The 18,577-nt window shown below is 39.1% G+C and overlaps 1 protein-coding gene across 8 annotated transcripts in view; it reads right to left on the reverse strand.

Annotated features, from left to right (window-relative positions):
- Window positions 1-13: 13 nt before the first annotated feature.
- The window catches only part of LOC112057195 (circadian locomoter output cycles protein kaput), a 28,286-nt gene continuing 9,722 nt past the window's right edge, over window positions 14-18,577 (reverse strand). For 4 of the 8 annotated variants that reach the window (XM_052890513.1, XM_052890514.1, XM_052890518.1 and 1 more), the window contains 7 exons: window positions 17,358-17,596; window positions 16,520-16,667; window positions 16,101-16,278; window positions 15,461-15,655; window positions 14,739-14,900; window positions 10,688-10,810; window positions 14-9,477 (listed from right to left, as the gene is read on the reverse strand). In XM_052890513.1, the coding sequence (XP_052746473.1) occupies window positions 7,447-9,477; window positions 10,688-10,810; window positions 14,739-14,900; window positions 15,461-15,655; window positions 16,101-16,278; window positions 16,520-16,667; window positions 17,358-17,596 (3,076 nt within the window). In that variant the 3' untranslated portion in view covers window positions 14-7,446. The remainder of the gene's footprint in view (window positions 9,478-10,687; window positions 10,811-14,738; window positions 14,901-15,460; window positions 15,656-16,100; window positions 16,279-16,519; window positions 16,668-17,357; window positions 17,597-18,577) is intronic. The other 4 variants (XM_052890517.1, XM_052890515.1, XM_052890516.1 and 1 more) reach the window with 4 other exon arrangements.

Raw genomic sequence — 18,577 nt, forward strand, 5'->3', positions numbered from 1 at the left:
TAATAAAAAACGATTTGATTGTTAAATCATTTTTTTATTTTTTTTCACATTTACTACAATAAACATCCATATAACATTAATTTTACCAGAGAAGAATTGAAATCTACGCACAATATCACTTTCTGACTTACATACATACATATTGTTTACCCTGTTTACTTTCGGTATATTAACATTCTTTAGTTTAGTTTAGGGCATAATTTAATGCGTCACGGTATAAGGTGAGTTTGCGATCGCTTCTTACTGTAGAATTCATAGACGTGACATAGAGTGAGAGTGTCGACTTCTCAAACGCATAGTTAAATTCGACACTCAGCGGGTGAACGGTCCCCTGGGGGCAACCCCGCATCGTCTATGAATTCCACTGTTAGTCATTTCGTTCATTTAATAAAAACAATGTTTATTTTGAATCGGCATATTTTATAGTACGGATGACTAAAAGACGAATTAAGGACTATAAAATAACTAGGAATAATACGGGGACTGACTGTAGGATGTGGGCAAGAAATGTAGAGCGACGGATAAGACAACATAAGAGACAGGTCTAATAACAGAATATAGATCATCATTAACAACCCATTTCCGGCTAACTGTAGAGCATGGGCTTTTCTCAGAATGAGAAGGGTTAGGCTAATAGACTTCACACACAAATAGAATTAAGAAAATTATCAAGTATGCAGGTGTTTCTCACGATGTTTTTTTCTGATATCTATAATACTGATATCGCCGACAGGAGGTTTAAAACTCGGAAGAGGAAACTACATGGCCTATATATTTGGCATGGCAGATATTTATAATTTAAAATTCAGTCGTATAGCCTCAATAGCTCAACGGTAAAATCAGAATATTGATCATATTTAATAGATATTATTGCAAAATTCGTTATTAAAAAAATTCAAATTTGACTTCTAATTCCAGAGAACAAAAATGCGTTATTATAAAATGGAATTTACTTAAACAATTGTAATATGGCTTTGCACTGCGTTAAATGAGTTTGAATAGGGAACATGTATACATTTTTTGTATTATAAATTCATTTCTATATAGCTAAATTATAAAAGTAAAAACCAGCGATAAATCATTATTTTCTGCAAAATAAAATCTTAAAATATTATCTGGCATATTTCAAAACACCGCCATTTTGGCGAGCTAATCGAACGAGACTTATTTCGTCACATTGATTGCCTGTGTAGGTGTGTACCAGCCTTATTATTATTATTGTCATTACACATACATTCACTAGTATTACATCCATACCTTAAGTTAAACGTATAAATTAGATTAATAGGCCAAAAGTAGAAATGAAGTAATGTTTGAGTCATATAGAAGACAAAAGGGAAGTTGTAAAGGAATGTGTTTGTTTAAGTTAACTAAAACGCATTATTTATTCTGATACGATATTCAAATCTTTTTATAAGAAATTTATGTACAAATAGTTTATACTTCGTACGAGTTTATTCAATTAGACTATTAAAATTTTCCATTATCTTTGCATTATGGCAACAATTAGTCTGGTTACTCGAGTTTCTACTGTATCCAAAACATTCACATTAGCAATAAGATACGGTTATATATATTATATCCAACCAAGATCTAAAATGGTTGACTAAGGGACCTAGTACAATACGCGACTACGGCCACGATAAGTGGTCGCAACGATCAGATTAACTGAAAAAACCATAATTATAAACATCGCACACTTGGCACTAGGCCGGCCATCACGAATGGTCTCAGCGACCAAGTTACGTATTGCTTGCTATGAACGGTCGCACACTATAGCTTTTCAATCTCACTGTTCACACTCCTATGGTATGCGGGCGACAGAGGACATATATGGTATGCGGGCGACAGAGGACATATTATGATTGCGAGGGAGCTCGCGTGCACGATTTCCACGCAGCAGTCGAGGGCAGTCACTATCGACGTCAATTCGTATTTATGAACTACGTCTGTCAGAACAAACCGCACACGATATTCATATTCAAAAATGTTAACGACAAGATAAGTTATTGGTTGTCAAGCCAACCAAGTAACTTATAAATACATCAATTTCAAAATTGATTTTTTAAAATATTTAATGGGAATTTATTTTGATTTTTATTTATATGTTTTTTTTTAAAGATGTAAATAAATGTTATACAAAAATACATTTTTTGTATAACATTTATTTACTATAATACAGGTACTATATGGATATGTGATAATATATATCAACTCTTTCCTGTCAACCCTTTACTCGTGCTTCGTCGCCCACATACCCTGGAACACACGGGCACAATAACAAATGACAATTGGTCGCATTACGACCAGTCGTGTACATAGAGAAAGTTGTGAATATTGCGACCACGCCCAATGACTAATTGCCCGTAGCCACATAATGCGCGAGGTCCCTAATACATGATAAGTCACAAAGCAATATATAACATAAAGCAATGTAAACGACAACGTCAGTATCAAAATACAAATTCATCCTGTTGATGTAAATTGTTACTATACGTTTGACAAAAATTATCTTTTTTCCGTAATATAAATATTGCGGAAAAAGGCAACTACTTTAGTCAATTAGCATTCTATGATTTTGCTTAATATGCTAACATATTTGTGGCACCCTCAACCCAGGCTCCTTATATTTCTGGTCAGACTAAATCCGTATTTTTGGATTTAAATCCAACCGTGTGGACAGTTTCCTGCCGAGGTTGCAATGCATCAATGCTCATTGCTCATGTTAAACTGTTGATACTGTGATGTCTATACATTTGTTCTACACATTATGAAATTTTAAACTTACATACTATATTATTCACTACAAACAATTATGTTGTGTGGGACAACGTTAGCGCAACGTTAAAAAATACCGATAAAAATGGCTCCCTCCTACCAAGTTGGACAAAAGTTTGCCAATTCACTCATGAGGTATGAACCTCATCATCGGTAGTATAGTCATAAGCATCTTTCATAAACAAAGTTGGACAAAAGTTTGCCAATTGCACACATGTAATAATTGATGTAAATGTATAAAAAATTACAAATAAAAAATTTACAAAACATAACATCTGCGAATATATGAAAAAAATGTGTATAGTAAATACGAGTAAACAAAATTATACATTATGGACATCTTAACTGAACAGTATATATATTATACGCATACTCGTCTTATAAAATAATTTTTTTTTTTCAAATACATCCAACACACACAACAATTAATTAATACAATCACCTATTTATAGATCCCTATAATTAAAATAAGTTTATATTATAATAAAGGCTCGAAAATATTTTTGGATAGGTTGGTAACTATTTTTGGAATACAAGAATAATAGCAAAGTTTTTTGAAGATGACTATCTATCTAGATACGAAAATAGAAAAGCTAATGGTTTTCGAACCTGGGTATCTTGGATTTTCATCCAACCTCGAATTAACGCATTATTGGGGTTTCTTCGAATATAAATAAATTTCAGCTAAAAAATGTGAAAACTCTGAAAATTGCTAATAGGGAAAATATTTACATACATACACAGAGGCGATAGTCTATGCTTGAGCACAAATACTAAAACTTTAGTGGCAAGTTAAATTGAAATTTGTATTCAAATAAAATATCAAATTTACTTTAATATTATATATTATATATATAATATTAAAGTATAACAGCTAAGTAATTGCACAGCCCGACAGTAACACTGATATATTAGAAACCTTTCTTATTCTATAGTGTAATACATAAAGTAACCTACAAGATATACATCTATTTTGCTATATTGAAAAACTATAATTATAATATCTATAACAACTAAAATAACTTTAAAGTATTAATATAAAAATAAATGAAATACAGATTTCAATTTTTATTTAGTTCTATCTTGCATAGTACATAAAAAATATAGAAAGCGTGATAATATAAAAACTAAAACAAAAGCAATTTATAAAATTGTATTCTTTTGTTTTGAAACTGACGCAAACATTAGCTAACTACAACAGATTTAATATATATATACAGTGTGTACCAAAAACCCTGTTGTTCCTTTGAGGAGCGATTTCAGAATCGACATTCAGACATAGGAACACAACCTATATGGAAAAAATACTAAATAAAAAATATTAAATCATTAATATTTGTAAAATGAAAGTGATTTCTTACCCCTGCAATATAACTGCGGTGAGACAGAAACAAGTCTATCAATGAAAGCCGCCCGGCCGCGGCGCACGGGCTGTCCGAAAAATAGGTAACTACTCAAAGGTCATGAACATAACACGTGTCGTCAGAATCACTCAGCTGATTGTCATTTTAACCGACTCCCAAAAAGGAGGAGGTTCTACGTTTGGCTGTATGTTTTAATAATGTTGTGTATACCGAGGATGAAATGCGTTTGAGAATAGACGATCGGGATGTGCATGTGTTATTATTTAATGATCTAGGAAAGTACGTACTTAGCCACTTAAATAATAACACATGCACATCCCGATCGTCTATTCTCAAACGCATTTCATCCTCGGTATAGCACGTTTTTTTAAAAAACGGATAGTTTTACAGCACCCTACAGAAAAAAGTCCAATGCCGTGAGGTCACTCTGGCAGCTCAATTGACGGGCCCACTTCTGCCAATCCACCGTTCCCCGTGATCCATATTTAAATATTCCCTCACAGCTCACTAGCAAATGATCACTCATCAGTGAACAGTACGTGATCCAAAAACTCACTATCCTCTGCGACCTTGTCGAGAACTCATCTGCTTTAAACCATTCTAGGCTCGTAATCCGCGAGAAGAGATTGAACTCGCTGATAATGAAATGGATGTTGGCCTTCATCCTTGAGGACTCTCCATACACGCATGTGGTTTATGCCTAGGTGTAGCCCACTGAGCGTGTAGCTTTGGACTTCCCAAACATGTCCAGGATTTGCTTCTCAATGTTTCCATCGTGAATTCTGTGTCTTCCTGCATCAACACGATATTGGTCCCAGCCGTGTGCACTTCCAGTATTGTACATACGGATGTGCAAGCGTTGGATTGCCCTTGTCGACGGCAATGCTGAGTTTCCCGGTCTCGCATAGGCGCGCCGGCTTTATGAGGAGCTCCTCATAAAGCCGGCGCGCCTCTGCATAATTGCAGTTACATTGCCTGAGACACATCAACATGTTATAAAATATTCTGCATTCGAGTAAGACTTTTTACATAGGTATTTCGCGATTCAATACGTACGTCCTTTTAGCAGGAAAGTGCGCGAGCGACTAGATCGTCTGATCAGAGAGTCGGGCGGCGGGGCGCTCCGCGGCGTCGAAAGACGGTTGGCGGCGAGTGAAAAGCGACGTGCGCGGACGCCGACAAAGGCGCCGATATTATTTGTGTAATTCCGCGGTAAATCTATTCAGAAGCTAAAAACATTTTTTTGATGAGTCCATTTTATTAGGCGTATTGAGAATAAACAAAAACTGCTTACCTATTGATGTTTTCATAATAAGATTGTGTAATTGCGAAGGCTATACGATTATAAAAACACACCTGCAACGAACAACAGGGTTTTTGGTACACACTGTATGCTATGTATATAACTAACTCTCTTAGGGTGATTCGGCTGCGGATGAGAAAACATCAATTTAGATCCGCAACATTGAATATAATAAAACGTTGTAGTAAAAGTAGAATAATATAATGAAAAAATTATAAAACAACGGACTTAACTTACTAATAATGTATTGTCGTATTCTTGAATCCGTGGAATTCTGACTTATATTATTTGTTTACTTTGAGGTGTACAAAACATTTTAAAGTGCAATATAAATCCTACTAATATTATAAACGCGAAAGTTTGTATGGATGATTGTATGGATGTTTGTTACTCTTTAACGCCGCTACTACTGAAGCGATTTGGCTAAAATTTGGAATGGAAATAGATTTTACTCACATAGGCTTTTTATCCCGAAAAATCCATGGTTTCCCGAGATTTGCGAAAACTGATGATTTTGATGATATGAATGTTTGTTACTCTTTCACACCTCAACTATTGAACCGAATGAGCTGAAATTTGGTCTTGAAATATATTATAGCCTGGATTAACACGTAGATTAGTTGCATATAAATTGTACCGCGTACGTGGGCCGTAATTAAAAAGTTTTTTTTTTCTAATTATGAAAGTGCCCTTAATGGGACCTCAGCGGCGTCACCGGTGATTTTGGGCAAGTACAGAAGCATCGCCTGATGTCACTTCACTAGCTCAAAAATGGCGTGTTTGCTGTTTGAAAATAGTGAGCAAAAGTGGTGTTCATTCACCTAGTGAGACAAAAATGTTCACATTCTTTTGTTTTTAGCTTTTTTTTAATACCACAATTTGTTCCACCATGTACGAAGGAGGTTGTCTGGTAAATGAGAGTTTAATATAAAAAGGAAATATTGAAAAAAATATACCTCGATTTCAGAACGATATAAAAGTAAAAGAAAATTTTAATCACATTATTGCGTATTTAGTTTATTATGCTATTCCAGGTCTCCTTCCGGAAGACTGGCCAAGCGACAGTATGCGCCCTTAAAGTTGGTGTACGTCGGGGGCTCGTCGCATGGACGTGGGCATATGTACAAAGGCCAAGTGCGGAAATGGCCCAGAAGGATGAAAAATAAGTGGACATTGGCAGTCCCTGGCGGGGTGATATTCACCACAGCTCACAGTCTGTGGGCCTGTGGCAGTTATGAAAACTGTGTTAGAACTGCTGACACTTATGGCATTGGGCAGGGCATTTGCGGCTACGCCAGGACTCGATGATGAGGATGCCCGACATACAGCCCGCGCACCTCATACATACCGAGTATGAGCCCTGGGTATGTTACGTTTAGCCTGTGCAAAAAAGGCATACCTTGTCATAATTTTTGTGGGAACTGGGAATTTATATACCTAAGAAAATACTGTAAAAGTCAGAATTTCACGGTAATACAAATACGACAGTAAAAGCACGTTCTAATACTACTACTTTTATAATAATTCAAAAGATTAGATAAACCATTGGTACACATTAAAACATCACATTTATCAACATTTAGATCTAGTACATTTAGGAGATCGACTTGGTGTCGACTACAATATTTAAGAATCGAATAATATTACAGTATTACATAAGCAATGTATGTCAATAACATTGAACAAATATTATGACATAAAATGATAGAGTGTAACATTGACTTACTTAAAAAAAAATATTTCATATATTTGTGCATAAAAGAAAGTTATTTTAATGAGATCTGAAGTACCACAAGTAGTACTCAAAGCTTTGGAACAGTAAGAGCTGTGATACACATGTTCATAATTTTCAATCAAGAATTGCCGAAGTAAATGAATCCCCCTGCAGGGATCTCAAGGGAATATTAGTCGAAACGGCCTTTAAATTTAACTTAAAATAACCCCTGGCTAGCTAGTTTCATAATATGTATGAACATGTGTATCAAGAACTTAACAAACATTTTACTGTGGAGCACGAGACATATTTGGATTGTACTGGTTCTGGGCTCCACGCGCGGGGTGGTCCGACTGCGGCTGGAGCGGATGCGCATGCACTTGGTGCATCTGGGACTGGTGCGCCTGACTCTGACGCGTCTGTGACTGCTGCATCTGGGACTGAAGCGCCTGACTCTGACGCGTCTGTGACTGCTGCATCTGGGACTGGTGCGCCTGACTCTGACGCGTCTGTGACTGCTGCATCTGGGACTGGTGCGCCTGACTCTGACGCGTCTGTGACTGCTGCATCTGGGACTGGTGCGCCTGACTCTGACGAGTCTGTGACTGCTGCATCTGGGACTGGTGCGCCTGACTCTGACGCGTCTGTGACTGCTGCATCTGGGACTGGTGCGCCTGACTCTGACGCGTCTGTGACTGCTGCATCTGGGACTGGTGCGCCTGACTCTGACGCGTCTGTGACTGCTGCATCTGGGACTGGTGTGCCTGACTCTGACGCGTCTGTGACTGCTGCATCTGGGACTGGTGCGCCTGACTCTGACGCGTCTGTGACTGCTGCATCTGGGACTGGTGCGCCTGACTCTGACGCGTCTGTGACTGCTGCATCTGGGACTGGTGCGCCTGACTCTGACGCGTCTGTGACTGCTGCATCTGCGCCTGGTGCCCTTGTGCCTGCAGCAGGTGCGCCTGGTGTGACGGCGCCTGCAGCGTCTGTACCTGAGGAGCTTGCGCTTGGCGCCCTGACGAGTGATGGGCTTGTGCCTGAAGCGTTTGCACCTGGCGCCCTGACGAGTGATGTGCTTGTGCCTGAAGCGTTTGCACCTGGCGCCCTTGCGAGTGATGGGCTTGTGCCTGAAGCGCTTGCACCTGGTTTGCTTGTGCCTGAAGCGACTGCACCTGATGTGCTTGTGCCTGAAGCGCCTGAACTTGGTGCGCTTGCACCTGAATCGCCTGAGCCTGTTGCACTGGAGTACGATGAGTCGGCACATGGTGCCCTTGAATCTGAAGAGCTTGAGCCTGAGGCACCTGTGCCTTTGGTACTGATGAGTGATGAGCCTTCAACTGGGGCGCCTGCACCTGTAGCGTCTGAGCCTGAGGAGCCTGCGACTGGTGTAATGGCAAAGGATGAGACTGCTCTGGGTGCAGTTGCACCTGAAAAGTTTGCACCTGAGGTGTCTGTGACTGTTGCACTGGCGATAGCTGCGTCTGTGATTGTTGCACTGGCGATAGCTGCATCTGTGACTGTTGCACTGGCGATAGCTTCATCTGTGACTGTTGCACTGGCGATAGCTGCATCTGTGACTGTTGCACTGGCGATAGCTTCATCTGTGACTGTTGCACTGGCGATAGCTGCATCTGTGACTGTTGCACTGGCGATAGCTGCATCTGTGACTGTTCCACTGGCGATAGCTTCATCTGTGACTGTTGCACTGGCGATAGCTTCATCTGTGACTGTTGCACTGGCGATAGCTGCATCTGTGACTGTTCCACTGGCGATAGCTGCATCTGTGACTGTTCCACTGGCGATAGCTTCATCTGTGACTGTTGCACTGGCGATAGCTTCATTTGTGACTGTTGCACTGGCGATAGCTTCATCTGTGACTGTTGCACTGGCGATAGCTTCATCTGTGACTGTTGCACTGGCGATAGCTTCATCTGTGACTGTTGCACTGGCGATAACTTCATCTGTGACTGTTGCACTGGCGATAGCTGCATCTGTGACTGTTCCACTGGCGATAGCTTCATCTGTGACTGTTGCACTGGCGACTGTGAAGTGTTTGGCTGATGCACTGGCGAGCGAAGCATCTGCGACTCGTGCACTGCTGACTGGTGCTGTTGCGCCTGCGCCTGGTGCGCTTGTGCCTGAAGCGCTTGCGCCTGTAGAGCCTGTGCCTGAGGTAACTGCAGCGGCTGCGGCTGGTGTAGCTGATGCGGCGTGTAGCCGCCAAGGGCCCTTGGATGTGTCCCGTCGTATACTATTTGTGGTGGAATGCGCGGAACATGCAATATTTCTTCATTATGGCCATAAGGATCTTGAACCTGGAATGTAAGCAAATAATACAACTATATTCTTAACTTATCTCGCATGTCTCATCTTCCAATCTTTTCTTAGTTTAGGATACTCTTGACCTGGCCTTTGTTGAGAATGTCCTGGAATGTTTGCCTTGACCTTCATCTTGCAGTGGAGTGGATCCATTAGCTGAGGCAGTGACGTGCACTCCACAAATGCAAGAATGCACTGCTTACCCTGAGGACTTAATACGAACCTGTGTTGGAGAGGGAATTTGGCAAATCTTACGAATACTGCATAGTGCGTACCTAGTTAAAAACCTTGTGCACGCCACTGGGCTGAGATTATGATGACGTAAATAAATATTATGAAAGAATTCACACATCACTATCTACCCTCAAAGTAATCGTACAGCGTAGCCTGTGTCATGGGTGCTAAGATAGGGGATTTTATGATATATAAAAAATACTAGAAATAAATACTTATTTAAACACTCCCAGACACCCATGTTAAACAGACAAATATTTCCCATTTGTGGAAATCGAACCCACAGCCGTGGACGCAGAGAGCAGGGTCATTATCCATCCACTCTATGCGGCCATCGAGCTTAACTCGTTCCATCGTCTACTGTGTGATCCTGAACCTGATAATGAGGCGCACAGTTAGGGAACAAGTCTCGGCACCATAGGTCATAACAGACAACACGCACTATTCGAAGACTTTAATGTGCCTTCAGGTATTGAGGAGTTTCAGACGAAAAGATATGCTGCCCAGCGGGGTTCGATTCGGCGGTTCATCTCTTTCTCGAAATTGAAACTACCTTACTGGACCACATGTCCTAGGTGTATGACATTATCATATTTTCAGCCGATGGACATCGACAGCTGGACTCTTGCATGGACTTCCAAATACAACGCTCTCGAGCCACCAGCATCCAGCGGCTCCCTGCATCCCACTTGTCCCTGAGTCCACTTAGTGGGGGGTCCAACACTGAGTTTTCCTGTGCGTGGTCGCCATTCTAGCATCTCGGGAACCCAACGTCCATCGGCTCTTCGAACTATGTGCCCCGCCCATTGCCACTTCAGCTCCGCCACACGTTAACTTTGGTTCTTCTGAGGATCTCCACATTTCGTCTACAATTCCGAGTGCGTTCTCAATTATAACTGTGTGGAGCGATACATGTGCGTTACACATTATTTTCTTTTTGGCCATGTTCATGTTCAATTCCTAGGTACTCACACTAATCATGGGCTGAAAAATGCCGAGCCGTGCCAGCATCAGCTGCTCCTTGACCAACCGCAGCTCCTCCTGTTGGCGGAATATCATGTGCTGCAGCTCGCGGTGCGTGCGCTGCAACTGCTCCTGCCACAGCCACAAACTCGTATCTTATTTCCCAACACCATGCACCCTAGCGTCGCTCACTTCAGAATTGGGTATTTGACTTTTTAACCCCCGATGCAAAAAGGGGTGTTGTAAGAAGCAATTTTTTTTTTGTAATGAAGGTGACTTATGTGCGAGTGTTCTTGGACATGTTTGATGAAAATCTGTTGAAAGCTGTGTAGGCTGAAAATATAGAAGAATGTCTGCAAATATACTCGAGGGGGTCTCATATGAAAGTGCACTGAAAAAGAATATTCATGACTTAATCGAGAATGATCTTAGCTTCGTTTGATGAGAAAATAAATAATTTTCTTTGATCCGGCTCACATAATGCAACAACATTTAAAGTTTTTCTGTTATGATAGAAAGAATTTCTGGTATAAAAATCTTTATTCCAGTTAATTTCATGACCGTCGGGGGCTTTAAAATACGCACGCTTCATTCGGGGATAAAACTTATTTACGCACGCTTGACTCGGGGATAAAACTTCTTTACTCACGCTTGACTCGGGGATTAGACTTTTTTACGCACGCATGACTCGGGGATTAAACTTTTTTACGCACGTTTGACTCGGTGATAAAACTTCATTACGCACTTTTGACTTGGAAATAAAACCTCTTTACGCACGCTTGACTCGGAATAAAACTTGATTACGCACGCTAGACTCGGCGGTTAGACTTTTTTACGCACGCATGACTCGGGGATAAAGCTTCTTTACGCACGCTTGACTCGGAGAAAAAACTTCTTTACGCACGCTTGACTCAGGGATAAAACTTCTTGACGCACGCTCGACTCGAAGATAAAACTTTTTTACGTACCTACGCTTAACTTAGGGATAAAAAAAAATTACGCACGTTTGACTCGGGAATAAAACTTAATTACGCACGCTTGACTTGGGGATTAGACTTTTTAACGCGCGCATGACTCGGGGATAAAGCTTCTTTACGCACGCTTGACTCGGGGATAAAACTTCTTTACGCACGCTTGACTCGGGGATAAAACTTCTTTACGCACGCTTGACTCGGGGATAAAACTTTTTTACGTACGCTTGACTTAGGTATAAAAAAAAATTACGCACATTTGACTCGGGAATAAAACTTCATTACGCACTTTTGACTTGGGGATAAAACTTCTTTACTTGACTTAGGGATAAAAAAAAATTACGCACGTTTGACTCGGAATAAAACTTGATTACGCACGCTTGACTCAGGGAGAAAACTTGTTTACGCACGCTGACTCGGGTATAAAACTTCTTTACAGATGCTTGACTCGGGGATAAAGCTTCTTTACGCACGTTTGACTCAGGGAGAAAACTTGTTTACGCACGCTGACTCGGGTATAAAACTTCTTTACAGATGCTTGACTCGGGGATAAAGCTTCTTTACGCACGTTTGACACGTTCTGCATCTACGTCCGTGGGCTCCATTCCCACAACTGGATAATATTTGTGTGATGAGCATGGATATTTTCCAGAGTCTGGGTGTATTTATATAGCTATATGTATGTATTAATATAAATACGATGTTATAATAGATAAATCAGCTATACCAAAAACCGACAGACCTATACGCTTACTTTGGTGCTAAATAGTGATGTGTGTATTATTTAAGTATTTTGTTGGAAATAGTAGTCTGGGACGAATATGACGTCGCTCGACCTCGTGTTGGCTTGTGCCGCCGCTAGGTGGCGCGACTTGTTTCGTAAAGAGAGAGAGTTTCGTCGCACGGTCGGCTTCAGGGTGCTCGTGGCATTCGAGCCGTTCACATTACTTGTTATGTTATACTTTATGAGTTACTTGGAATAAGCGGGGAGAGTGAATTGAGTGGAAAAGGGGAGCGTTGGTTAAATATCAAGACGTCTTTAACCCTACACACAACGTTCACAAGTGCGTGACTCCACTCAAGGTCATTCTCTGCCATTCTAGTGTCTTATTTTGGTCTGCTCTGACAAATGTTTTGTATTATAACCTTGTTAGAAATAAGTTTTCTTATTTTTGTAAACCACTTCTGAGTTGCTTATGAGAGCTTATGAGCTGATTATTATATTTTATTAATTGTGAGCTTATGAAGAAGAGCAACTCTGACACGAGAGGTAGCGCAACTAACCACTACAAATTTTTAAGTTTCTCTTTCATATATTATTTTATTTTTGAAAGAAGATTTACTTCAGTCGTGTCGCTCTTTTTTATTGTATAAAAGTATGCTAATAATGAAGCATTTTAGTAGAAATATTTAAGGATGGCTATGGTTAGGGACATTGGAAAGGAAAATGGAAAGGGCAATATTGAATATTTGTCTTTTAGATAAATACGACTGTGCGATATGTGCGGTGAATTCACAAGATGTTTTTTTTAATTGGTCCAGGTCTGGCTGGTGGGAGGCTTCATCCGTGGCTAGTCAAAGACAAAGTAGTAGGCAAAGACGTATCGCCAAGCGATTTAGCGTTCCGGTACGATGTCGTGTAGTAACCGAAAGACGTGTGGATGTGGATTAATCCTAAGTTAGCATGCCTTAGCCCGCCGAGGCCTTGCTCAGAAATGGGATGGGTTACAAAAAAAACTTTAATACAAAAAAAATAATAATAAATAAATAACCAGACTAAAAATAATAATAAATAAATAACTGTGTATCTGCGAAAACTATTTTCGGATATATTTTTGCAACGCAGCCGAGGATCATTTAAACACGCCCCACACTAAATACGACAGGATTATGACTCCACGCTCTTGCTAGATCATGAGATTTGAGTGAGCGGACAAATTAAATAAGAAATAACTTTGTTTCATAAAATGAAAATTGTTACATTATACGATTTGTCATATAATTTCGTTAAAAGTATTTTAATTGCTTTTAAAAAATCATAACCTCGTATTTGAAAAATGATGATGATGATGATGATGACTTGATGTTTCCGAATGACTAATAAAAATCAATATATTTACAGGTAGTCAAATACCCAAATAGTGCTCTTTGTGGCAACGCTTGTCCACAGAAGTATTATACATATTTTAGTCGCAAAACTGCATTAAACATAATAGAAGAGCACATAAAGATTGACCTATAAAACCTAGAAAAATAACTCCTAGATGATCACTAGTAGGCATAACATGCGACCTACGACATTATCTCGTGAAGGCAAATGAACTAATAGCGGCGAACCGGAAATAATGATCCCTCATTGAGTTAGGAAGAGAGACAGCGATTCCTTCGGTCGGCCGCAATTGGTCGATTTATCTTACCAAGATATGTCATAGCTCGCATGTTAGACTTACTGGCACAAAATGTTTTGACAAAATATACATTTATGCTAGCGATGGTTTAAGTAAAATATAACTAAAGTAAAAGTCTTTCAAATTGATAAACTAAAGATAAGTCCATAAAAACAAACAAATAAAATATTAAATTATTATAAAATTATTATTAACAAAAGATATTTATATTTAAAAATATCATTGATATTCCTGTACAAAGGCATGGTTGGCTATAGTGAGAGCGCGTAATTGCTGATCGTATATTGCAATTATTTTAAATTTTAGTATATATACCAAAATGTTATGTATGCAATATAATGATAATACACAACAGATTCAGTTAGGCATTAACTACTGACCAGATCCAGCAAGTAAGAAAAAATATCAGATACTCTAATTATAATAAAAACGTTTATATTTAACGTATTACATATTGAATGTTTGATTTTATAACCACGCCAACGGTCGCCCGCGAGAAATTCGTTTCATAGTTTTTCAATGTTATATGTGACAATTCTCAGAAAGGCATTTTCCACATAAATTTCAATTTAAAGCCGCAGGAATATTCGTTCAGCAGTCTATTAGATTATCGAGAATAAACAGAATAGACAAAAGACTTCGTCTTATAGTATGTATAAATAGTATCGTTTATTTTCCCACCTGTAGTTGCGCCTGATTCGGTGATACGATGACCGGTAGCGGGGGCAGAGACATAGGAAGTACACCAGGCATACTGACAGGGCCTACATACGGAACTGGCTCCAAATACTGGGCTCCAATATTGTGCTGCGGAACGAGTGTTGCCTCATGCACATTTTGTGTCTGGAAATAAAAAAAGCATAAGTTTCATATAAATCTAAAGGACAAGTGGAGTATAAAGAAAATACGAAAATACTGGTGTAAGAGGAAATGCTGAAGTGGCGCTGGACTGGATATGCGGTCAGATCCACTAAAGAGAAATGGTCATACAATGGTACCCCTGAATTAGGAAGAGGTGCCAAGGATGGCCAAACAAAAGACGTGATCAGAAGGTAGCACATACGATGTTATTTTTCGCTTTTTAGGTTTATTTTTGTGATTTTGAAGTCAGTTCAATTTTTTTGTGAAAAAGATTTTATTTTTCAGGTTTTACTGTGTCCTAGCATAGTAAACGAAAGCGCAACAGTAAGGTCAATTTCGCTATTTTCATTTTAACACGAATTTACTGAACCGAATTTCATGATAATTAAATGGGACTAACCTGGAAGTACTCTTTCAAACAAAAAAAGAATTATCAAAATTGCTTAAGAAATGACGAAGTTATGAAGTAACAAACATAAAAAAACATACGCGTCGAATTGAGGACCTCCTCCTTTTTTTAAGTCGGTTAAAATTTGACTCACATCTTGAGAACTGTTGCGCTGCGACGACCGCGAGTCGCCGGACACGGAGCCGGTGTCGGAGCCGACGCCGTGGGGCTGGTACGGCGAGCGAGAGGGCCAGCTGGCCGCGGGAGTGACGGGCGTGCCAGCGGAGGCCACCGTTGCACACACGCTGTCCGCTGAAGTTGGCATTGACTTCACTGATTGTGATTGCTGCTACAAACAATAACAGATTATCGGGATGTTTGAAAATAAATAAGGTTCAAAAAAAATTGACGAAATATCTCAGCATTCCATGGATTCAACGTGCGGGTGCCGAGTCCATCGTGCTACGCCCTAGGGGAGGGGAGCAGCTATACTTAAATTGAGTATTTCATTACAAATTGTTACAAATTGTGTTTGTTTTATTTATTAATTATTTTTGAATTATTTTGTTTATTTATTTTTCTTTTGTGTCTTCCCTTAGATGCCGTGTTATTACTTTTACAAAATTGCTCTAATTGAATATATAATTGTATAAAATATAGGCTCTTCATGAGCCTATGACACTCACAAATAACGTGACTTTCTAGTGGCAATCCTTACAGTACCACAAATTTTACCTCTTGTTAAATACCCAATTCTTACCTGTAACTGTGAGATGTAAATGCCGAATTCTTACCTGTATCTGTGAGATGCAATTCCCGTAAGCATCACTGGATTCGGACATGTAAGAAGGTGATACTGCTGTAGCCTCCTCTGATAAAGGCTCCTTTAAACCACTGTGGCTTGGTTCACAATCAGTGCTAGTGTCTTGCTCTATATTTTCTTGCTTTGTGGGTGTCTGTACATCGACATAGCTGCAAGGAATTGTAAGAAATCAGAAATCATCTTCTAACCGTACAAATTTGTATACACTTTACCGTTTTTGAGATAGAGGTGTTAGACTTTACAATTTATCATCTCTCATTCCGAGGTTAAGCCTTTTTTTGGTTGCGCTATATCCAGTAGCGTGCAACTGACATTAAACATGTCAGTCGCACGTCTAACACGAGTCATTTGCGGGTAGAAAGGCCTTAGTTATTAGAAAAAGAAACTCACCTAACCACACGATGAGTGCATACAACAAACTCGGGCTTGGAATGCCACTGGTGATAAGTTATATAGAAGCGTGACTGAAGCCAAATCCATTGCTGACCCTTTGTTAGAAATCTGTAGTAGCAGGATGTTAACTCCCCCTTTTGCATCACTAAAAATGCGTCATTTATTCATTAAAATCAAAAACCACAGTATAAATGATGGTAAAACACATAGTCAAAAACCGAATATCCTGTCCATTAGTTTATTAAGTATGAATTGAGGATTAGCTAATCTATCTATATCTGATTACTATCTATTTTTGAAAAGAATATTTGTCATATCTTTTTTTTTTAAATATGACAAATATTCCCATTATCCTCCAACTAGTCTGGAAAGACTGTATCAAGAGTGGGTACGACAATAGACCAACGGAACGAATCACCACCCCATTGAACTGTTGAGGTTTACAAATCTAGTCTATATCTATGAACAATCCCTTTTTCCTTGGTCACAGCATCACGCGTGAATTGATTAAACCAATTTCGCTAATTATGTTTATGTTGTTTGTTATTGTCAAGAGAAGATCCTAATGAAAGAAAATAATTAAGAACATTGGAATATTTAGGCAAACTTAAAGACTTAAGTATTTGTTCCACAATTATGGCTCAATGGCTGATGAAATTTGGCACAGATATTGCATTGGATATGATCTGGTATAGCACATAAGTAACTTACATCCTGATATACATTCAGGAATGGGATCTACATGGGTGAAACCGCCAAGCACAGCTTCTCAATTTATAAAGAAACAGTTTACTAATGAAGTCGTTTATAATAATTATTGTGAAATTATACTAACATGCTTCATGGCACGTAATTACTTTCTCAAGATCGTCAAAATGGTAATAATCATAGCCCGATGTGCCGAGCACTTCAAATGGCAGGTAACCAATGATTGGTGGGGCGCGGTGGTCCAGAAAGAGAAATTTCCATTCTAAACTATGTCGTGAAACAAATTCGTTACGATCTGGATCCACAAGCGATACATCCCGGATTAGTTGAGGAGTGCCCAGCTTGGCCGTACAGAAGTAAACAACCCTGAAACAAAACATACATAAATCTCTTAAATTATTAAACATACACCAGATGGTACGTTCAGCCGTCATTATACAGCGAGGACTGTGTCCAAAAATTGTAACAACATCCCGCACCCGCCGACCTCCCCACCCGCGTAATGTTGCGAGTTCATTGCGCTGTTAAATTTTCCCAATTTTTTGGTAAAATTTCACAATGTTAGAGGAAAAAAAATAAGTGTCCAGTTTAACATGTTAATTTATATGGTAAATAAAAATAATTAAATGAAAATAAAAATCAGTATTAAGTTTAAAATTATTTATTTGACAAAAGTTAAAACTACCACTAGAAAACAGACCAGCTAAGAGCCAGCAAGAAAATTAGCACTTGCTGGGAAAATTAATGTAATTATTATTTATCTACACCATAATCTAAAAATTAAATGACAACCCCATAATTTTACTGCCCAAATTTAAAAAGTGGGCGCAATTTTGATCATATTGATAGACTATCATTCAAATAGGTTCTCTTAGAATAGCTACCCTCAACATAAACGGATTAACACCGAACAAAAATCTAGTTGAAATATTTATGATGGCATAAACTTGATATACTTCTAATTTCTGAAGCACACTGTAACTCATCAACATGCATCAAATTCAAAGACTTTCAGTGCTACCATACAGGCCACCCTGATGGAACAAGTCATGCTGGCACTGCAATTATTGTCAAAAACTCAGCAACGCCAGAATACAAAACTGAACTTAAACAGACAACAACCATTGCTGTTAAGGATCAAGCAGGCATGATTAAATATATCTGCAGTGTATTGCCCCCAAACATAAAATAACAGCTACCATGTTCTGCCATTACTTTGATAATCTTGGTAACCGCTTTATAGTAGGGGACGACTGGAATTCTAACATACATAATATTGGGGATCTAGGCTAACTACAACTAGAGGTAGACAATTGAAAGTATGTGTAGAGAATAATAACCTTAGAA

This window comes from Bicyclus anynana, chromosome Z (assembly GCF_947172395.1).
Source record: "Bicyclus anynana chromosome Z, ilBicAnyn1.1, whole genome shotgun sequence".
Taxonomy (NCBI): domain Eukaryota; kingdom Metazoa; phylum Arthropoda; class Insecta; order Lepidoptera; family Nymphalidae; genus Bicyclus; species Bicyclus anynana.